A 23094-nucleotide genomic window follows, 5' to 3' on the forward strand; every position below is an offset into this window, starting at 1 on the left:
AGAGAGCAGCCGACTCGAAAAAGGCAGGTGACTTAATAGATGCTGCATGGGAGAACACACAGTAGGTGAGCACTTGAAGTGCTCAGGACCATTAGCCATCAGGGAAATGCCGTGAGACCACTGAGCACCCATCAGAGTAACCACATGACTAGGTGGGGCAAGGACACAAGGGACCAGAACCACGCTGTGCTGGGGTGGGAAGAGGCAGTTTCTGAAAATGCTGAGTACCGACGGTATGCCTGGTCATAGCACTCCTAGGTGAGCACCAACGGTGTGCACTCCTAGGTGCCCATCTACCCAGGAGAAATGGAAACTTGTGTAGGTAGCAGTGTGGCAGCGTCTCCAGGCAGGCGTGCTGACAGCGGGAGCCAGACCATTGCAAGGCACAGGGCATGTGCTTCTCTGTACACACTACTCCTATAAGACATGACAATGACGTGCCGCGACGCAACATGTTTGTGGTTATCTGGGTTAGGGCAGGCTGGGGCAAGGACAGCAGCAGGGTGCGAGGAGATTTGGGGGTTCGTGGATGTGTATATTATCCTAATTGTGGTTTCATGGGCGTGCACGTGTTCAGGCTGCCTCAGGTGATACACATCTCTTATGTCCCATCTGTCAACACAGAAAACCAAACCAACTACCAGAAAGTAGCACTAGCACTTCTCACACAGCCTTGGGTTCTGCTGGTCCTCTGGTGTCCAGACTCAATTTCAATGGAAGGACCTGTTCCTCTATAATTCTACCCATTGCTTAAAAATTTTAGGTCAAAATTTCCATAACTACTTTCACAATGAGTGTTTTCCTTTTAAATTTTTTTTAGTTATTGATGGAGTTTTATTTTTATTTATTTACTTATATGTGATGCTGAAGATCAAACTCAGTGCCTCACACATGCTAGGCAAGTGCTCTACCACTGAGCCACAACCTTAGCCCCACAACAAATTTTTAATGGGTATCACCTCTGTCAGTCTCTGTCCTAGGGGCCACACACTGACTTTGTGTAGCAGGTACAGTGGGCACTGTTGGTGTCTTCACCTTCAGACACCTCCCACTTTGCTGCTGAGAGGCTTACCCAGGAGCCTGGCCTGAGGTCACAGGGCACTAAGGAGCAGCATTAGGTTGGAACCTGGGCTTGCCACTTTCCAACCATAGGCTGTCATGCTGCTTCCTACCAGCAGGGCTGTCAGGTGCCATGAGTCCTGCATAGGTAGGCAGTACCTGCAGGTGCCAACGGAAGCACTGTCCTTCAGGGTTGAAAGGAAGGAAATAGGTGTGAAACGGGTCCTTTCTCCACAGGGGAGGCCTTGTGTGGTGAAGAGCAGTCTTTGCCGACTTGAGTGCTCACAGACCCTTGTGTGGTTTGCAGTTGTCTCATCACCCACCCTGGAAGGTCATCCTGTGAGTGGAAGGCATTCGTTGCTAAGACTCCATTTATCACATGCAAGGCTTGGTTCTAAAATTAAAGTAGGACTTCCTGTGTGGCTTCAACATGTCTGAAGGCATTGTATTTATCAAGAGATTTTTGACTGCTTAGGATGTGCTTAGTCCTGGAAGCAAGAAGAGGCCAGGGCTAACGAAGTCAGTAAAGGGGATCAACTTGGAAGGGCGTGATGCCCCAGGAGGAGGGCGAGTAGCCTGGCTTTCTAGACACTTGCTCATCACACTGGGGAGGCTGCTCTTACCTGCACTACCACACCTGGTGGGTAAGCGAGCAGCCTTGTACCTGTTGTGAAGAAAGTGGCACTCAGGAGCCAGGAGAGAGTCCTCCTGACCCTTGGCCCTGTGGGAATGGGACCATTTCATGCAGGGAGAGCTTGACTGTGCTGTCTACTGAGGTGGTGGTGGCCACGCACCACAGGTGGTGGGGTCATCTGACGTAGTCCAAATCAAACTGAAATACACACCAGGTCTCCAGACTTAGTGCCACCAGTGGCTGTGGTATAATTGTTTTATATTGATTACATGTTGAAGTAAGGTCTCTGACACTTTGGATTAAATATTGTACTAAAATCAGGTGGTTTCATTTTACTTTTAATTGTTTAAACCACTGTAACAGTGCTGGTTCAGAGAGATTCCTGGCTGGAAGAGAGCTGTGAGCCAAGGTGAGATGTCTAGCTGTGCTAAACCCATCAGCATACTAGGTAGGTAGTGGTTTTGAGTTGCTTCCTCTAGAAGTGGAGAGACTAGAATCCCCTTTTCCAGATGGAGGACCTGCAGTTAAAAGGAAGGTTGTCACTTTGTCCCTACAGAAGACTGTAGTGTTTTCATTACATCTTGGTTGATGATAGTGGTGACTGAGGAAGTGAGATTTCTTTGGGTGGTCTTTTGACAATCACTGGCCAGTCATGGATTGCTTCAGGGTAGCTAAATTGGAACCAGGGGTTTGGTTGGCAGCTGTGAGACTGCTGGGGCAGGGTTGCGGGTACATGGTGTACTGAGACCTCTGTTGTAGGATGCAGGTTCCTGAGGCACCCTGGAGATCTGGGGGCAAATTGTGACCCACCTTTCATTTCCAAAGTGCTTGAAACCCAAGTGGTGAAATCAGGGATTCTCTGCGCCACCTGCTCAGATGATTGTTAGTCTGTCATTCCTCTGGATTCTGCTGTGGTCCCGAGGACAGGGGCATGCCTTGTCACCAGTGTCCTGTCCCCTGGAAGGCATTCAGGCAGCAGTGAATAAAGTGAATAAGGTTCTCGGAGCACTGCTGAGCTTTTTAAAAAGAAAATTATAGTTCTTGGGATTGAACTCTGACTCAGCCTGATCAGAAAGCAAATGAGCTGCAGTTTGTACTGTGAAGTGATGTTTAGCAGAGTGGATGGGTGTGAAGGTGCACCAGAGCTGTGTGGAGACGAGCGGGACACGCGGAGGTTTTAGTATGGCGGAGCTTGTTTCCTCTCCTTCTGTGGGGAGGCACTCTGGCTGTCTGGACTGAGTTTGGGGAAGAACACTCTTAGGACGAACTGTGCTCACCAGGCAGTCCTTGTGCCTGGTTAGACCACCTCTCACCATGGTAGCAGACACACTCCTGTCCTGAAGGGATGGGCTCCTGCTCTCATGCACACTTTGGCACGTGTGTAGACTGTGGTCCTGGCCTTCCTGTGGGAAGGAGAATCCTGAGTGGGAGGAAAGGCAAGGAAGCGGGGAGTCAGTCCAGGGCGGTGAGGTGCTGTGGGTGAGCTGCACATTGTGCAGTGAGCGGGGGAGGTGGGGACTGTGGCAAGCGGAAGAGAACCAGGAGAACATGTCGGGGTGAAGCATGGACATGTCAGGCTGGCCGTTTGGGTGCCACACAAACTCGGTAAGAACTGACATTGAATTCTTCTCAAAACCAACCAGCTAAAGTGGCCGTGTGCTCCAAAGTCACTGCAGAAAATGTGTCCTGGCAAGACCTGCTCCTGCAGTGCTAGGCGTTCACATCTCCCAGAGCCAGGAGATTCACTCAGACCTGGGCTCTGTTGAGAGGTATTGAACACATGTTTATAATGTGGTCAGAGAAGACCAAAAGCTATTTTGACTTCTTAAAAAATGTAAGAGAGGGCTGGGTTGTAGCTCAGTGGTAGAGCGCTGCCTGCCATGTGTGAGGCACTTGTGTTTGAGTCTCAGCACCACATATAAATAAATTGAATAAAGATCTATCAACAACTAAAAAAAAAAATTTTTTTTTTTAATGTAAGAAAATGTGCAAACACAGAGATAACTGTGTGGTCACCCAGCTTCAACATTTTCAGAAACTGGCCATCTTTGTCTGTCTCCCCTTTTCCTCAGTACTTCTTTGAAGGACTTTGAAGCAAATCCCAAAATCTGTCATTCCACTTACCAGTGACAAGCACTTGTAGCTGTTAAGGGTTGCATTGTAATGTCCAGCAAAAGAGCAGAAGTTCCTTCCTGTCATCTGATACCTGGATGTCTTCCCAATTTTCTCTTCAAAAAAATCAGGCTGGGGCTGGGGATGTGGCTCAAGCGGCAGTGCACTCGCCTGGCATGCGTGCGGCCCGGGTTCGATCCTCAGCACCACATACCAACAAAGATGTTGTGTCCGCAGAGAACTAAAAAAAAAATAAACATTAAAAAAAATTCTCTCTCTCTCTCTCTGTCTCTCTCTCCTCTCTCTTTAAAAAAAAAAAAAAAATCAGGCTGGTCTTGAACTTCTGGGCTCAATTGATCCTCCATCCTCAGCCTTCTAAATACTGAGACTAAGGTGTGCACCACCTCACCCAGTTTGTACATTTGGATTTTGAATTGAGATCCAAGATCCCAGCATTTTTCTTCTTATTTCTTTCTCTTTTTTCCTTCCTTCCTTCCCTCCCTCCCCCCCTCCCCCTCCCCCTCCCCCTCCTCCTCCCCCTCCCCTTCTCCTTCTTCCTCTGTTGTCCTTGTTGTTTTGGTACTGGGGTGCTTTACCACTGAGCTACATCAATCACTAAGGTGCTTGGTCTAGCCTCAAAACTTGAGATTCTCCTGCCTCAGCCTCCTGAGCCACTAGGATTACAGATGTATGCCTCCATGCCCAGCAGACCCCAGTATCTTAAGAAGTGATTTTTGGAGGCTGGGGATGTGGCTCAAGTGGTAGCGCGCTCGCCTGGCATGCGTGCGGCCCAGGTTCGATCCTTAGCACCACATACAAACAAAGATGTTGTGTCCGCCGAAAACTAAAAAATAAATATTAAAAAATTCTCTCTCTCACTCACTCTCTCTTTAAAAAAAAAAAAGTGATTTTTGTTTGTTTATTTTGGGGGGATATTCCTCAGCCCTTTTGAATTTTTACATTGAGATAGGTCTTGCTAAATTGCCCAGACTGGCCTCAAACTTGCAATCCTCCTGCCTCAGCCTTCAAGGTAGCTGGGATTACAGGTGTGCACCATCACATCCAGTTTAAAAAGTGGTTTTCAATGGAAAATTGAAATACATACAAAAGTATCTGCATAAGAAATTCCATCAGCAGACTAAACTATTACTTGCTTTAGCTGGCCTTGTTTCTATGTGCCCCCCTCTATTTCCCTTCTTGGTTGTTTCAAAGCAAATTTCAGAGATACCATTTTGTTCTTCAGAGATTTCATTGTTGTCTTTAAATGATACAGCCCCATTAAACGTGTACTGCTGTTGTCACACCTACAGAGTTGCACAGTTCATGTGACTCCTTCCACAAGTCTGCTTTCTGCTTGGTCAGGGTATCCCTTAACTGCCTGAATCCACATATCTTCCCTCTTTCCCTGGTCACAGGAGTGTGATGTTAGGGATCACCGCTGTTGAAGACTGCGCTTCCAGCCAAGACCAGCAGTGCGCGCTCTCACCTGACTGCTGCTCAGATGTCGGCGTAGGCATCATGTATGTGTGTGTGTGTGTGTGTGTGTGTGTGTGTATAATCTTCATTTCAGCTCTGTAACATAGATAACACTGTTCCCATTCTGCGGTAGCCAGACCAGAGAAGAGTGCTTTAGTGTGAGGGTCATAATCTTCACGTTTGCAAAACCAGAATCTTGAGCGCATTTCCATGCGTGTGGCCCCTGTAGTAGCTGTTGCAGCCTGGTGCCCCTGGGGGGCACTGTCAGTGGTGGTCGGCATTCATTCTCCGCTTCATTCAGGGGCCTTGGTCCGAAGCACATGCCACTGTCCTGAGTTTGTCAGGAGGTGGTAGAGGCACTTCCTGTCAAGCATGGTGCCACACGTGTGGAATGTTATTCTGGGAGAACCCTGCCAACACGCGGCTTACAGAGGTGTTGCATGCCATCTCAAGTAGGGGCAGATCCCTTTAGTACACATTTTCTAGTTTTTGTATTTTGTGGTGCTGGGGATCAAAGTCAGGGCCTTATGCATGCTAGGCACTAATAAACTGCACTCCCAGTCTGCTGCTTTTAAATCATTTAAATTTCTATGAGTAGTATTTCTAAAACAAAAGTTCTAAATAAAAACTACTGGCAGATGTGGGTCATGAGCAGACATGAGACCTCAGCAGGACCTGTCTTAGAGGATTAAGGTGGAAAGTGCGGCCTCAGCAGGACCAGAGCTTACCTGGGTGTGTTGGAGGAGAGCAGCCCCAGGCAGGCAGAATTGATGGTGTGGCTTCCCAGAAGAGCTGGGGGACAAGGCACAGCCTGGAGAAAAGCAGTAGTGAGTAAATGTAAGTAGGACTTTTTAACAGACATTTCATTCTTAAACTTTGAAAGTAGTATGAGCAGCTTTACCAACGCTGGGAGACTCGATAGAAAAACATGGCCAACGATTCTCATGAAAGTGTAGTTAGCCTCTAAGTATATATTCTTCTAAAACAACTAGAAGTATTGCATTCAAATCTATGTTATTTTTAAATTTAATATATAATTAACAATCCCCCCAATTTTTGCATTGTTATTTCATTATTATCAGTGATACAGCACACTTTATCTAGCAATTATAAAAAGTTAACAGTAGCCCCCCCCTTTTTTTAAACCAAAACATGTAGAGAAAATAATGTAAATGCTTCTTGACTCCATAGAGAAGCTGTTAATTTGGGGAGCTGGTGGCAAGCAGACCACTTATGAACCCCCAGGGAAGAGTAGAAACTGCCCCGCTCTTCCTGTGCCTTCTTGCAAAACAGCCACTGCTGGTCTTTTTTCCTATGTGTAGAAAAAAAGATGATCTAGTATTGGCACTGCTGCCTGTCCTCTTCACGTGGAAGGGCATCCTGCCTTATGGGCTGGTCTGCTTGTTCCCCTGCTGTCTCTTCACAGTGACCGTGAACTTGAGCAGGTGGGGAAAGCCTTCGATGTGATAAACAGAAGGTGGCCTGCTCACGGTGTGTGCCATCCATTGCCCTGCAGCTCAGCTGGGGCCATGTGCCTGTGACCTGCAGGTGGGCCAGAGCAGTTCAGCTGTAAAACCCCCTTCCAGATTTTGTTGTGGAAAATAGTGTTTAAATTTTTCATCTTTACAAAGACTAGTGAGAAAGAAATTTATTGACAGGCATTTAAATTTTTTAAAATATTTTTTTTGTAGTTGTACCCAATAACTTCATTTTATTTATTTATTTTTATGTGGTGCTGAGGATCGAACCCTGGGCCTTGCACATGCGAGGTGAGCACTCTTACCGCTGAGCCCTAACCCCAGCCCCAGGCATTTAAAATTTTTAAAATTTACATTTTCTAGTTTTTCTCTAGTTGCTAAAGCTGGGCTGAACTTGGAATCCTGCCACAGGATCCTGAGTTGCGAGGATCACAGGTGCATGACACTGCACCTGACTAAATTGCCTGTTGACTAGAACTGTGCCTCCTGATGACCCTGACTGCCCCTTTTCCTCACACTGCCTCCAGATGGTGGGATGGAGGAGCCTCTTTACAACTGAGAACCATTCTGTTGGGGTGCTGGACTGGGAAAAACTGGCACTGTAACCTGCTATGAAATGCAAGCAGGGCAGTCGTGTGAACCAGCTTTCAGTTCTAAACATGGTTTCGTACTCTGTTGATCCTTCTTGCTCTCACATGGTGATGTTCATAAATTGCAGTCCTTAGGCTTGTGTGCTAAAGAGTTAGAGCCAGGCATGGTGGTTCACACTTATTGTCCCTCTACAAAAGAAGCTGAGACCAGAGGATTGTCTGAGCCCAGCAGTTCAAGACCAGCCTAGGAAAAAAAGCGAGTCCGTGTCTCAAGAAAGAAAAGAGGGACTCCCAGTCTTTCCCTACGAGAGTGGCCTGCCCAGTGAACTTGCCTTGTCCTGTGCCAACTACACTTTGTTCACACAGGCAGCCTGGGCCTGGGCCCTCTTCCTATGGAGCTTTCCTCGTGGCTCCTGTCCCTCATGAGGAATGCCTGGAGAAGCAGCCCCCAGGGTCAGCAGTCTTTCTGAAACTTGCTGTACACTGAGCTTTCCTAGACCGTAGCAACCGCAGGTCCTGGTCTGCGTGTTGGGGACTCTGCCTCAGGTCACAGCCGAGCTGTGCAGGCCTTTCTTGGTAGTTCTGCGGACTCACTCTCACCACTTGTGAGTTTGAGAGTACTCTGGTTCCCTGAGTTCGGTGTTTAACTGACACTTTTTTGCAGTTTCCAGTGCTGATTGGCACACTCACCCCTGTGTCCCTGCTAAGCCGGGTGAAGCCCCCAAAGGCACTTTGTTGTTTGAAGAGAGACTGGTGTCATCAGTGAGCACACATCAGGACTTGGCAATGAGGAGCAAGGGATGATGAATTTTGGATGCTTTTGTGCAGAGGAAGGTGATGAGGAACATTAAAAAACTAGGCTTTGTGGGTCATTCAGATAAAGCCCCCCAGATGTGTTTAAATCTCGGGGACATTAGATATTTGATGTATAGTGTAGTAACCCTAATACTTTTACATGGAATTGTGATGGTAAAGTTGTGAGCCTGTGTGACTTGCATGAGAAACTGAGATCCGTGTGGGAACCGTGTTTGCATGTAAGAGCTGACGTTCCGAAGTGAATAAGGTGGTTCCAGCTGAATAAGGCTCTGGTCTTATTTATGACTGACTCAGCAGTGAAGATCCTAATCAGAAATGCCATCTCCTGTGATATCCTCTTGGGAAAAGGCTTTTCAAGAGGACGGTTTTGGTAGACTCTTGATAAGGGAACTGGGCAGGCATACGGGCTCCCACTAGCCTGATTCCACTGGGCCCAGAAGGCCCATTTTGGTGGGAATGAAGGACTGCTGGATACTACCTCTGTCCTTTCAGGATTGCTGTGTGGACATCCTGGCATCTTTGTGGTTACTGCTGTGGCTTCAAGGTGCTAGTTTGCCAAATAGCTGTGGTTGTTTCCTAAGGTAACTGCCCCTGGCATTTGGTGTGGTGTCTACTCTAAACGTTAGTCTTGTGTTCTTGGTTTATAGGGGAGACTCAGAAAACGACAGTGTTAAGCATTTGCATTTTCCTGAAGAGTGCTAAAACAAGTTTTCTTTTTTCAATCCACTATCAAAGTCCTGTGAGACATGGTCACATTATGCAAAGCCAGTGTGTAATTGGTCATCTTCACTTACCAATTTTTTTGTGCTGTTTCTGTCTCAGATCACGGATTCTTTGAGGTGGCACTGAAAGCACTAAGACCTGAAGATGAGTGAACTTGACCAGTTGCGGCAGGAGGCGGAACAACTGAAAAACCAAATCAGAGTACGTACCTGCATGTGTCCAGGCTCACTAGTCATGTGGTTCAGACCAGACGGTACCATCACAGGAAGGGGGTTATAGAGCCAGGCTTTTGGTCTTTCGGACAGAAATGGAATCTTTTTCTCTTTTTTGGTACCAGGGATTAAATTCAATGGCACTTGTCCACTGAGCCACATCCCAGCCCTATTTTGTATTTTATTTAGAGACAGGGTCTCATTGAGTTGCTTAGCACCTCGCCATTGCTGAGGCTGGCTTTGAACTCATGATCCTCCTGCCTCAGTCTCCCGAGCTGCTGGGATTACAGGCATTTGCTACCTCATCCGGTTGAAATTGAATCTGAATTTGGCTCAGCATGTGCTAGTCTTAGATCCAGTACTTTGTTTTCATGCACATTATAATTATTGGTTATTTGAATACATATGAAATGTTTCTGTAGAATTCAGAAAGGTCTGTTTTACCACCACCACCACCACTCCTTGTCTTCTTTTCTTTTTTTCTTTGGTACTGGGGATTGAACCCATGATGTTCTACCACTGAGAGGCATCCCCAGCCCTTTTATTTAATTTTGTTGCCCAGGCTTCCTTGAAACTGTGACTCTCCTGCCTTAGCCTCCCATATAGCTGGGATTGCAGGCATGTACCACCGTGCCTGGCTCTTCTGTGCTTTTTGTCTTCACTTGGGAAATAGTTTTGTGACTTGGTCACTGTATCACAGGGTGAATTCTGCCCCTTCCCCTGAAGATAATGGCTACCAACTTGAGGGTAGACAAGGTGCTTTCAGACAAGAGCTTTAACAACAACAAAGCAAAAGTATTTTATCTGTGCCTTTTCTTTCTTTTCTTTTCTTAATTTCAAAGAGGAGTATTCCCTAGGGATGGCTGTGGGAACCTACGACTTTTGAGAGACTGAAAGCTAGATGTATCTGATTGAGGTTAAAACCGAACAATGAATAACTTCAACGGAATTCTAAAACATTGAATTCTCCGGACTGCAGTTGTGGCTCAGTGGTGGAGCGCTCACCAGCACCACGTAAAAATAAACAAATAAAGGTTAACAAAAGGCCACATTTAAGTGGCCATTTAACTCTCTCTTGCTTTCCTGCTTTCTTGTTTTGATAGTGCTGGGATGACACTTGGGTTCTCTTGTCTAAAAGGCAAATTCTACCACTAAGCCATACCCCCACCCGACACCTATTGCTAAATTGCAGAATCCACAGGCTTTTTATAAGGGAGAGGTTGATCTAAAAGGAGTTAGTTCTGCTTGGTCCCCTCTGTGAACATTTTTTTTAGAGACACATTAATGCAACAGTGTGTGTGTCCTCCCTCTTGCCATGATGAATGAGGGAAGAGGAGACAGGCTCATCAGCAGAAACCCAGCATCGGTTGGGCTTTTGTCTGTTGAGAACTTCCTCTGACTGGCTTGGTCTCCTCTGTGAGGCTCTGGCTGTCCTTCAGAGCACCCCTTTACAAGAAGTCACAGTGTTGAGCACGTTTCTGAACAGCAGCTCAGTTCTGAGTGCAGTGCCAGGACAAAGCCGCAGGCTTCCTTCTACATGCCAGTCATGCCTAGCAGCCTTGCGGGAGAAAGAAGCACCAACCTCATGTTCGCCACGTTTGTCTCAGACTTGAGAAAAGACAATGGAATTACTGAAATTTACAGCTGGAAAAAAATAGAAAATATCCTCTAGTTTAGGAATTTTACAGCTGGATGTTTAAAATGGCCTGCTACAATTCAATGCATGTGAGAAGGATCTAGATTTTTATTAGCTTTATTAGGTCAGGCTTCCTCAATGTGTGTCTTTACCCAGGACTAATGAAATACATTTTAAAATATTTGCTTTGATATAAAGTTATTCCCTGACATACTTGTTTGAATAAAACCAAAAGATATTTCTCTATTTTATTTTTTGGTGATGCTGGGAATCTTACTAGGGCCTCATACCCATCAGGCAAGCAAGAACTTTATAACTGAGCTATATTTGTGGTTTTTTGGGGTTTGTGGGGGTTGTTTGTTTTGAGATGGAGTTTCTCTCTGTTACCCAGACTGATCTCAAACTTATGGGCTTAAGTGATTCTTCCGCCTCAGTCTCCCGAGAGTAGCTGGGATCACAGGTGAGAACTTCCATCCCTGTCTTGCCTAAAAATTTGTCTGATTTAAAAGCTTAAGCTTCTAGCTGGGAGTGGTGGTATGTGCCTACAATCCCAGCTACTCAGGAAGTTGAGGCAGGAGGATCCCAGATTGATGGCCAGCATCAGCAACTTAATGAGGCCCTGACTCAAAATTTAAAGAAAAAATTAAAAGGGCTTGGGGTCTAGATCAGTGGTAAAGCCCCTGGGGTTTCAATCTCCAGTACAAAAAACAAACTCTTAAGCTTCTACATAATTCATTTTGAAGTAAGCACTGGTTTTGGTAAATTAAAAAGCAAAACTGTGATGTTGTTGCTTAATATTAATGTTAGTGTAATTGAGTCATTTTCCCTGAATTCAAAGCACTCTAACTGGTTTACTGCTTTTGAGATCATATTTCTTCTTTACCCAAAACCCAATGGCTAAGAAAGTAACCAGAGTGGTACAGGCTGAGGGGTTGTGAAGCCCTGCCTGTGTGCCCGATGGAGTGGACATGTGCCCATGTGTGACTGTCCTGCTAAGACATGTTGCCTTCCATGGCTCTGCGATATTTTTGTGATCCTGGGGATCCAAGCCAGGTCCTCACATGTGCTTGGCACACACTCCACTGAGCTGCAGACCCAGTACTTTCTAAAAAATTGCCCAGGCTGGCCTTGAATTTGTGATCCTCCTACCTCTATCTCCTGAGTCCCTGGGACATTTTGTTTTTCTAACAAGTGAAAATTTTTCATAAATTGTTGCTCATAAATGTGGACTCAGCTCTGTTCACAAGAGGCTGTGTGGTAGAGGGAGACTGACAGGAGACACTCTCCTGTGTTTTCACCCTCACATGTGGAATGCACAGGGTCCTCCTGGGCCCACGTGGTGGCACATGGCCTTTGATAAATGCTCTTGTTGCCATATTAAAAACGTGGAGGCAAGCAGCCCTTGCAAGTCTCCTTTCAGTGTTTTAGTATGTGCTTGGTGCCCTTTTATTGAGATGTTTGTCTTCAGAGTTCAGTTCATAGCCCACCCTCAAGGGAATGCCTCCATTCACCCCAGTGCATTTCACATGCACACGGTCAAGGCCCAGGAGCCCATCGTGGGCAGCGTGGCTCCATGCCATTCCTGTACCCTTGCTATCCTGATGAGGATCTACTCCATAGACACCTGCCTGGGGTTTGGGCTTTGTCTCTGAAGTGAGGACTCGGTACCGTGCTGCCTCCTTTGCACAGGACCAGGGGGTGAGTTGAAGGCCATTGAGTCCATTATCCCAAATGGGAAGAGAAAACTTCTTTCAAAAAGTATGTTTTTTCTGAGTATTTGAGGATGGCATGCTGTTTAAAGCTGCAGAGCGAACAGGAAACAGCAGGTGATTCCAAGAGGGGTGTTTTTTTTTCTTTCTTAGATTTGATTTTCATCTTAAAAGACCCCAAAGGACATTTCATTATTCTTTTGATTGTATTATTGAGGAAACACGGGTTCTTGGAGATGCTGATTGAAACAAGGCATAGCTTAAATATTCAGAGGGCACAACTCACTCAGGAACAGACCAGCTGCCCTGGACACATGATACAGAAACTGGAATTGGCCAGAGCCCAGGCCTTAGCTCCATGTGTGAGATAGCAGGACACCCGCATAACAAAAGAGTGAAGCCTCTCCTGTGGCATTGCTTAGGGTCTAACATTTGTCTGCACAAAATAGGAGAAGGGTTGTTTGTTTGATCATTCCCTCTGATGGAGTGGAGGAGTGGACAATGTGCTCTTCTGTGCGTGTCCATTGCACTAGAAGTTAACTGAGGGATGTTGCACTGTCCTCCTCTAGCAGGTGCAGGGCTGGCTTGCACCAGGAGGCTTTTCTACAGCTTGCAGGTGAAGGGGTGTGTTCTGAGAGGCACTGAGCTCCCTGACAGCCACGCTGGCCAAAGTGGAGAGGCCGGGGCTCGCCTGTGCTTTCCCTGCTCTTCAGCAGTGGTCTCACCACAGCCCGCTCTAGGCGTGTCTAGATGCCCACATGGATGTTAGAAATTAACCAGGGTTAAGCTGTTTAGGTGCCGTATTTTATTTCTTCTGTTTAAAAAATTCCTGTTGTATGGCTGGGGATATAGCTCAGTTGGTAGAGTGCTTGCCCTGGGTTCAATCTCCAGCACCACACACACACACAAAAATTCCTGTTGTGCCTTTTTTAAAGCAAAAGCCATATGTAATATTAACACACATGTATTTGGAAATAAATATTAAGCTTCATACTTGGCAGAAAAAATTAATTGATGAGAAGACTTGCTACTCTGAATCTTTCTCATCTACTTTACTCCAGAATCTGTTTTCAGTTGACCCCGCGGCTGCTCACTTTGCTGCTGAACTGCATTCCCAGCCCAGCTCTCCTCATTTTATTACTGATGTAAAAATGCTTTTTTGGTGTGTTTTAATAACAAGCAGAATCACTAATAACTTCCATTAAAGAAGAATTTGGAATCTAGGTTTGGTATGTAGTAATAGTAATCAGCATATTTCCATGCTATCAGTTTCCAAGTATTGCCCTCCACTTCATAAAAAATGGTCACCTCCAGTGAGGTGGTTTGTCCTGAAATACTGCTCTGGCAGTGCCCCAGCTGGCATGGTGGTCACAGGTGGTCAGATGGCAAAGTGTTTTCTTACTAGGAATTGTGGTGGGTTCCTTCAGGTCACGCTCCACTCAGATGCTGAACCTCATAAAGCTGTCGCCTCATTTTCCTTCATGATACAGAGCTTTCTACTTATAACAACACATGCTGATTTGAGATTTCAGGACTTATTTTCTAGTAACTTTTGATCATTTTTTTTAAACAATTTTTTTTTTAAACTGAGAGAGAGAACTTCAATATTTATTCCTCAGTTTTCGGCGGACACAACATCTTTGTTTGTATGTGGTGCTGAGGATCGAACCCGGGCCGCACGCATGCCAGGCGAGCGCACTACCACTTGAGCCACATCCCCAGCCCCTGATCACTTCTTAGTGGTGAAAACAATTTAACATTCATGGTGTATCTCTTCACAGTTCTTACCTGCTTCCATAGGTTTACAGAGATGAAAGCAGATTGATAGATATCCAGGTATGGTGACACACACCTGTCATCCCAGCCATTGGTGAGGCTGAGGCAGGAGGATCGCAAGTTTGAGGCCAGCCTGGGCAACTTAGCAAGACCTTATTCCAAAATAAAAAGGGCTGGGAATGTGGCTCAGTGGCAAAGCACCCCTGGGTTTAAAAAAATGAAGAGCCGGGCACAGTGGCACATGCCTGTAATCCCAGCAGCTTGGGAGGCTGAGGCAGGAAGGTCACAAGTTCAAAGCCAGCCTATGCAAAAGCGAGGTTCTAAGCAACCCAGTGAGACCTGTCTCTAAATAAAAAACAAAATAGGGCTGGAGAACTGGAGATGTGGCTCAGTGGTTGAGTCCCCCTGAGTTCAATCCCCGGCACCAAAAGAAGAAAAAGAACGAATACAGATTGATAACAGGATAGCTTTGACCAGGAAATTTAATCAGAGTTTGAGTGTCTGATTCCTGATTCCTTGCTGTTTACATAGAATTTAGATTTAATGATTATATGGCTTGAAAGCAAAGTCCTTAGTTAACGCAATCTAGAAGAACATTTGTTTGGCCTGGGTAGTGGGTCTTTTGGGGGGCCCACCCCTTTTACCCTCAGGTGCCTCTGGACAAAAGCACGTGTATGGTGGTCCTGGAAAGGCAGTGTTGGTTCCCGTGCTTTTCTTTGCTGTCCCAGCTTCCAGTGTGTTCTTTCCAGGGCTGCCTGAAGTTCTGAGACCTGTGGGTACTGCAGGCTTGGGTGGGTTTGGGTATCATGAGTGTCTATCCAGGGTGGCCTGGGCAGTCCACAAGCACAGTGCACTGGGGAAGAGGGGAGGCAGGGGAGATTGCCCCACCCTGTTCTGCTCGTGCTGTTTGCAGTTGGTGGAGACTCTCTGAAACTTGCATGTGGGGGGAGTCCTGGGACTGAATGTAAGAGATGTCACTAACTAACTTTGTCCTTGTCTTTCAGGATGCTCGAAAAGCATGTGCAGATGCAACTCTCTCCCAGGTAGGAAACAGTTGCACAGCGCAGTGTCCCTCCCAGGGCAGAGGCTGGTGGGGGCTGGCACCTGCCCACAGAACTGGAGTGACCTTGCTCCTGGGGCTCCTGTGCAGTAAGGTGGAAGGTCACTGCAGGGTGCTTCATTCAGAAGTCCTTCTGAATCTAGGCATGAGGAGCCATGGCTTTTTTCTAAATGAAAGCAGTGTCTCTCCAGCATTAAAGAATCTCTTCCTGGTACAAAAGTGATAGTTATAAAATACTGTTGTCTTAAGGTGGGTTTGACCATTCTCTAATCAATGGAATCTGCCTTAGAACTTCACTGTGTAATGTCCACTTTGGCAATTCCTCAAAAAGTTAAATGTTGAAGTTAGCTAATCCCCAAAAACCAAGTGCTGAATGTTTTCTCTGATATAAGGATGATGATTCATAATGGGGATGGGGACAGGGAGCATGAGAGGATTAGACAAACTCTAGTTAGAGCAAAGGAGAGGGAGGGGAAAGGAGAGGCTATGTGGGTAGGAAAGACGGTGGAATGAGATGGACATCATTACCCTAAGTACATGTATGGAGACATAAATGTTGACTCTAATATGTATACAAACCAGAGATATGAAAAATTGTGCTCTATATGTATAATATGAATTGTAATGCATTCTGCTGTCATATTTAACAAATTAGATTAAAAAATAACTAAAACAAAAGTTAAATGTAAGATTACCATATGACCTAGCAGTTGCTGCTAGATATGTGCCCAAGAGAATTGAAAACTGGTTTTCAAACAAGCAGTGTTAAGGAGCCCCTTCATCCCTGGGGTGTGCTCTGAGATCCCCATGGAGCCTGCAGCCGTGGTACCAAGCCCCACATGCACCGGCCTGATCCTATACATCTTACCTGTGATGAGATTGGCTCATGCGCCATGCTTAGGAATAGGCCATAGCAGGAACTAATGAGAGGAATAGCTGTGCAGCCCCAGTGTGTGGGGGGGTGTGTGTTGCTGCCCACAGCCTGCACCGTGCCTGGCCGAGGGGCCACGTGGGCCCACCATCAATGCAAGTGTGTTGAGGTTAAGCTGGAAACCTGGCAGCTGCCCAGTGACTGATGAGCAGATGGTGTGTTTCACAGCATGGGCACGCTGGACAAGGGCAGTTGCTCCTATCTGGAGTTTCCGACTGTTTGACCTTAGGGAACAAGTCGTAAAGAGCAAAGCCACCAATAGCATGGGGCTGGCGGCCTGCTCACGGCAGCCAGTGGACTGGGTGACTGCGTGCACAAGGACTGTAGTGCCTCTGCAACACAGCATCACTTGGTAGGCCTCGTAGGCACTGTGACCAGGACAAAAGCCAGGCCCATGGCTGTGGACTCTGACCCTTGTCAGTGTGAAAGGTCTAGAGGAGGGAAGTGAGTGTGCAGGGGCTAGGAGGGACCTGGGGAGCAGGGCTCCCAGGGCAGGCCTCCTGTCCTCTGGTGGTGGTGGCCGCATCACATTGGGCAGGCACTGAGTGCTGCAGGGTAGCAGCCAAAATGTGGTACTTCATATTCTGTAGACCTCACCTGTGAGGGGAAAGAGAGAAGCCAGCACCTCTGCTGTGCACAGGAGAGGGAAAGGAAGGCCGAGGATGTGTGCGCCTACAGTGGAAGGTGCAGAATGCTGTCCAACAGCCATGGAAGAGCTAGGTCTTGGCACGTGGGAGAGAGAGCCTGAAGCTGGAGGGTTGCTCCTCACCCATGCTCATCTGCACTGACTTTCTTATTTTAAAGATCACAAACAACATCGACCCTGTGGGAAGAATCCAGATGCGCACCAGGAGAACACTGAGGGGGCACCTGGCCAAGATCTACGCAATGCACTGGGGCACTGATTCCAGGTACGGGCCTGACCAGTGCGAGGGTGGCACGTTCTGCTCTTATAGGGGAAAACGCTGACTCAGAAGTCGGGTCAGACACCGAGCAGGCGAGGTCCAGTGCTCACAGGCACTCGTTCCCTGGACAGGCTCCACTGGCCAAGGTTGCACTCATGGCCCCAGTAGAGTCACCACTTCAGCTCTGCCTCCCTTCTCCCTCACCTGTCCTTTGGTTTCTGAACCTTTGTTCCAGCTCTGCTGTTTGCTGCTCATGGGACCTCAAGGAAGCTGTGTCCCTCTCTGTGCCCTGGGTCCTCTGGTCCCAGCATGTTCCTGGGGGTTCCAGACCTGTTCTGGTCACTGGAACTTGGAGTGTGCATGGCTTAGTTGGTCTCGCCAGCCCTCACTTGGCAGGCATGTGGGGCTGTGCACCTTAGCAACTGACCCCAACTTCCCACCTGATCTGTGTGTCCCCTTCTACTTGCTTGCCACCCCAAGGAGGTGAAGCCCCTCATGGCTCCTGTTCTGAGTTGAGTTCTACCCCTTGCTCAGGGGTATCTACATCTTCCTCTGGGTATCTCCCCTCCACCACCCTCCCTCCCTTGGCCTTCCCTTTCCTCACCCTGTTCACACCCGGCTCATCCTGTCTGTTTGAACTGGCCAGCTGTGCCAAAGCAGAGTCTGTTAGTTAAACTCTTCTCCTTTTCCTCTTTTCTTTCAGAGGTAACTAGAAAACCTGGCTTTTCTGCTTTTCAACCCAAATAATAAAATACATTGCTACTTGGTTTGTGTGACCATGACATGCTCTTTCAGACCCTACATACAGGTGTTAACACGCCTTTCCTTGTAGTTAGTGTGTGTGTGTGTGTGTGTGTGTGTGTGTGTGTGTGTTCAGTTGTCAAAGTGGAATTTTCTGCTTGGCTTTCTTTTTTTGAATTGTCTGCTTTAGAGTGTAAATAGGGAGAGAACAAAGGATTCTATCTTTAGTTTGTTCTGTACAGGGTCCCGCAATTGCATGTGCAGATAGGCCCTCGTGATCATTTAATGATGGCATCAAAGAGAGAATAAAAAGGAACAGAGGGTCGTGAGGAGCTGCTGCCAAGAGGGTTAGGGTTTCAGCTAGATGGGAAGGGTACACTTCAGAGACGAGCACACAGCACCATGACCGTAGTTAGTGATGATGATATTAGGAGTTCTTTCATTCTTATATTTTTCAGAACTGGGGACAGAACCCTGTTCTTTGAACTTGGCAGGCAAATGCTCTACCAATGAGCTACTTTCCTAGCCCAAGAGTAATTTTGTTTAGTTTTTTAAAAGTTGTAAATGGGGAGAAGAAAGAATATCCTTACTGATAATCCCACCTTAGATTTGTTAGCAGAAGTACATGGTGACGCAGGATATGGCTTCCTTGTGTGTCCGCTGTTGGGTTGGACAGCGCTGTAGCCATGCTGTCTGCAGAGCTCATATCAGCCGTGTGCTCTCCTTCCCCAGCCTGGTGTGGGCTCCTGCCTGAAGGGTACATGTGAGCTGCGGCCAGGTGCACTCGGGCAAATGGCCTGAGCAGTGGCGTGAGAGCAGGGCTGGGCAAGGTGGGTGGACTGCACCAGGTCACTTGCTGTGTGCGACTCGTGTTCCATGTGGTCTCAAACTGGAGTCTGACCTTGAAAGCCCGGATTCGGGAGGAAGAAGAGCACACATTAGCTGGACTGAGTTCAGGATGGTGGCACTCCTGTGCCCAAGAGGCCACTGGGTGTCTGCTGATGTGCCCTTGTTCCTGGGTAGATGGTAGGTGTGTGGCTTTGTTCTTTATCATTCTTCAAGCTGAACCGTTGTGTTTCATAACACACAACCACAGAACAGAACCAAAGAACAAGTGTGGAGCTGGGCCTCTGCTGTTCAAAGTATTCTGGGGTTGTTTCTTCTAGGTAGCCATGTTTTCCGAGATGCAAGTCCAAAATAGTTGTTTTGGGGTTTTCTGGGACTTGTGTCTTCCTGTATTGCCGTCCTCAGTTTCCTGCCTTCATTGAGCAACTGTACAGGTTGTTCCTCACAAGGACAGTGGAGCCCTTGCCTGGGGTAAAAGGCACTGGGCGCGATCCTGGCTCTGTGGCTTGGGCCAGAGGTCATGACCAAGGTTGCTCCTTCCTGTGTAGGATGGGGACACTTAGTCGTGGTAGTGCTGACAATTCCCCTTTCAAGCCAGAGAGCCTGGGGAGGGCTTGTGTCTGTGTGCTGGGTGCAGGACGTGTGGGTTTGTGGTGCTTTTGGAGACACCATTTCAGGCATGGGGGTTAATGTTAATTCTCTTTCTCCTTCTTCAAAAAGTCTGCTGAGGCCTGTGCCCGGCAGCGAGAGCCCACCCTCCTCTGGGATGATGACGGTGAGCTGCACTGGGGCTGTGATGGCTCTTTTCAGTGGCCTGCAGTCCTCAGGCTTGCTCCCAGCTCCCGCCTTGGTGTTGAGGGCACCTCGGGAGACTTAGTGAGCTGGGTTCATTCCTCAACAGGTACCTGACCTTGGGATTAGGAGTCCTGTCTTCTCTCACCTTCTGGAGGATCAGCACACAGCTTAACGTTGCCCTGACCCCTGGGCAAGTCAGCAGTTATTAAGCTTTTTGAACGGGAGACCTCTCTGAAGGTGACCCCTGCCCCCCTTGACTGGGAGGATGAGCTGCTAAGGGTGGCTCTGATGTTTCATATAAAGGCTCAGAAAGGCGAGATAAAAATAGAGCAGCAGAGGGGACCTTTGCTGTCTCAGGGAAGTGGAGGCTCATGGGGTCTGAACCTGGAGAAGTTGGCCTTAAGAATGGCACCTGAGGGCTGGGGTACAGGCCTGTTGTAGACACAGCTTAGCATGCACAAGGCAGTGTCCCATCCCTGTCACCAGAGAAGAGTATCTGCAAAGTAATAGGATTGGATTCTGCTTTTGATTTAGTTCTCATTGGTTTTGTAGCAAAGTGCTGAGGTTTTATTCTTTGCCCAACTTGTTGACTTCTTTGTAAAGAAAGTTTGTGTGTAGTTTAGTGTCACAGGGATCCATATTTGAATTTTACCTCAAGCTTTTGATTAGCTTCAAGTAGCCACATTATGCATACAGCTAAAACTGTTGGAACCTGTGTGTTTTTTGTTTTGGAGTAATTGGGATTAAACCCTAAGGTGCTCTCCCACTGAGCTACCTCCCCAGTCCTCTTATATTTTGAGACAGGGTCAGGCTAAGTTTCCCAGGCTGGACTGGAACTTGCCATCCTCCTGCCTCAGCCTCCCAAGTAGCTGGTGTTACAGGCATGGCCACCACACCTGACAAAACAGCACATGCTGTAGAATGCTCATGAGTAGTTGTGGCTCCCAGAACCACCCTCACTCTGCTTGTCTTCCACATGACTTTAATTCCTTTGCCCGTTGGTCATGCTTTACTTTTGCAGCATCCTGTCTTAATTCTGCAAGTACAGGTAGGGCAGCTTCTCCACACAGATCCCAAACTTTGCATGGTTGCCCAGAGCAAGAGAGCAGTTGTGAAAGGTCGGTGACACTCCATGGTCTCTGCCATTGAGGTGCAGTTCTGCATCCTTTCTGATCTCCTTACTGTGGAGGTGGGTGCTAGGTAGAGACCTGCATTCCAGTGTTCACACAGGCTGCTGCATTTGATGGTTTGTTTGGTTTTTTGTTGTTGTTGTGTGGTTTTTAAAATTATTTAGCTGAGGCTGGCTTTGAACTCACAATCTTCCTTTCTCAGCCTCCCGAGCCACTGGGATTACAGGTATGCGTCACTGCATCCAGCTGATAGGGATTTTGGATGAGAAATGTTTCATGAATTTGGAAGGTCTATAAGCTTTCTATTTATTTATATCCAGGCTTTCTCTTTGCCAGAATGGAACAGAAAATTGTATAGTAAATATTTTGTATCACTTTTGGCTCTTGAGAGATCTGCTCCAATTTGACTTACTGAGGGGAAGGCAGGCAGTGGCAGCTGTGAGAGGAGGTGGGTCTGTCTGCACCTACAAGTGAGGAACCTGGTGGTCTGGTTGTAGATGCCCAGCTCTTTGCAGTCTGAGCCATGAGTTCATGTCTTCACAGTTGGTATATTTGGGTTCTTATCAGTAGGTGTGTTTTGTCTCAAGCCAGTGTAACATGGAAGCACATATTGGAAGTCACCAGAGTTTGAGTTTCCATTCCATTCCATTCCTTTGTGGGATTTCTGTGGCCAGTGGAACTAATGGTTTGCTTCTATCTTTTCTCCAGGCTTCTCGTCAGTGCCTCGCAGGACGGAAAGCTCATCATCTGGGATAGCTATACCACAAACAAGGTAGGCTGCTTAAGACCCTTCCCTGAAACACCCCCAGAGAGTGGTTTGTTCCTACCACCTCACCTGACATGGCTGGCAGGGGGCACTCTCAGAAAGTCTTGTGTTCAATGGTGAGGTCCCATAGGAGAGATGGAACAGCTAGCTGCCTGTGTGTGTTTAGGGGGTGGGGTTCTTACACGCCTGCTTCTCCCACCGAGAATTGGGAATTAACCCCTGGGGTGTTTTACCACTGAGCTGCATCCCTAACCCTTTTTTAATTAATTTATTTATTTTGAGAAAGGGTCTCACTATGTTGCTTAGTCTGGCTTAGAATTTGCATTCTCCTGCCTCAGCCTTCTGAGTAACTGAGATTTCAGGTGTGCACCTCCATGCCTGGCTTTGTAGAATACAAAAATACAGATTTTCATTTAGTTACAGCTTTTTTTTTCCTTACTCTTTTTTTTTTTTTTAGTTACAGCTTTTTACAAAGGATAATCTGAAAGGCATTTTACTTTGAATCATAAATTAAATTATTTTTAGAATTTAGCCAGACCTGGGAATGTAAGGCTCTGGTCTGTCCCCATCACCTGGGCATGAGACTGCATGCCCATAATTCCAGCTCCTTAGGGGCTGAGACAGGAGGGTCACCTGAGTCAGACTGAACCATATAGTGAGCCCCCTTTTCAAAAAAGTTAGGGGAGGCTGGGGATAGAGCATTTGCCTAACATGTAGAAGGCTCTTGGTTCAATCCCTAGCATTGCCCAAAAGCAAATTTTTAAAAATCTATGTTGTCTCGTGTGGCTGGGGTCATGGCTCAGTGGTGGAGTGCTCGCCTACACATGGAGGCTCTGGTTCAGTCCTCAGCACCATATACAGATATAAAGGTGTAGTGTCTTATCTAAAACTAAAAAATAATAATGATCTAATGCTTTAAAGAAAAAAGTACTGTCAGGAGCCCAAACAGATAATATAAACAATCTAATATGATTATATTTTACTAAAGAATACTAAATGTGTATTAAAGATCGCAGAAATTCTAGTAAGTATATCTAAAACACAGGGAGGTATATGTGACCAACTGATAACAGGCATTTGGTTGCTTCAGGAAAGATGTTCTGTTTTTTAAATGAAACCTCAGCCATCTGGCAAGCTGATGAAGTGCTGCCTTTTACCATCTCTGGATCAGGAGGCAGCACGGCTGTCATTCAGATGCCTGCCTTGCTCTGAGTCATGCCTTCAGTGAACTCTGCGTTAGGTTGGCATCGCAGTGTGCAGCACTGGGTTTCCAGGCATTTCTCTCTCAATAGCTTGGGCTGAATGTTGAGAAGCAAAAGCTGAGTCGTGCTGTCTTCTGAGACGGGGTCTCCCTGTGTTGCATAGGCGGGTCTTGAACTTGAAGCAGTCACCCCACTTCCACCTCCTGTGTGGCTGGGTCTGGAGGTGTGCACCACCAAACCTGGTGGAGGTCAGTGTTCTTGAGCTTATGGGCATTTTTTTTTTTTTTTTTTTTTTTTTGGTCTGTGTTTCTGCCGTTTAGGTCCACGCCATCCCTCTGCGCTCTTCCTGGGTCATGACCTGTGCTTACGCCCCTTCTGGGAACTACGTGGCCTGTGGTGGCCTGGACAACATTTGCTCCATTTACAACCTGAAAACTCGCGAAGGGAATGTGCGTGTGAGTCGTGAGCTGGCAGGACACACAGGTACACACTCATTA

The 23094-nt window shown here is 47.0% G+C and overlaps 2 protein-coding genes across 6 annotated transcripts in view; both read left to right on the forward strand.

Moving 5' to 3' along the window:
* The window catches only part of GNB1 (G protein subunit beta 1), a 71388-nt gene that overhangs the window by 34498 nt on the left and 13796 nt on the right, over positions 1-23094 (forward strand). For all 5 annotated transcript variants that reach the window (XM_081305203.1, XM_081305202.1, XM_081305200.1 and 2 more), the window contains 5 exons: positions 8988-9089; positions 15226-15264; positions 17017-17123; positions 21338-21401; positions 22918-23080. In XM_081305203.1, coding sequence (XP_081161329.1) covers positions 9033-9089; positions 15226-15264; positions 17017-17123; positions 21338-21401; positions 22918-23080 — 430 coding nt within the window. In that variant the 5' untranslated portion in view covers positions 8988-9032. The remainder of the gene's footprint in view (positions 1-8987; positions 9090-15225; positions 15265-17016; positions 17124-21337; positions 21402-22917; positions 23081-23094) is intronic.
* Positions 1-23094, forward strand: part of LOC308655244 (cyclin-dependent kinase 11B) — a 143784-nt gene that overhangs the window by 33794 nt on the left and 86896 nt on the right. The window lies entirely within an intron of this gene.

Source organism: Spermophilus citellus (genome assembly GCF_964194105.1).
Source record: "Spermophilus citellus genome assembly, chromosome: 9".
In the NCBI taxonomy this organism is placed as follows: domain Eukaryota; kingdom Metazoa; phylum Chordata; class Mammalia; order Rodentia; family Sciuridae; genus Spermophilus; species Spermophilus citellus.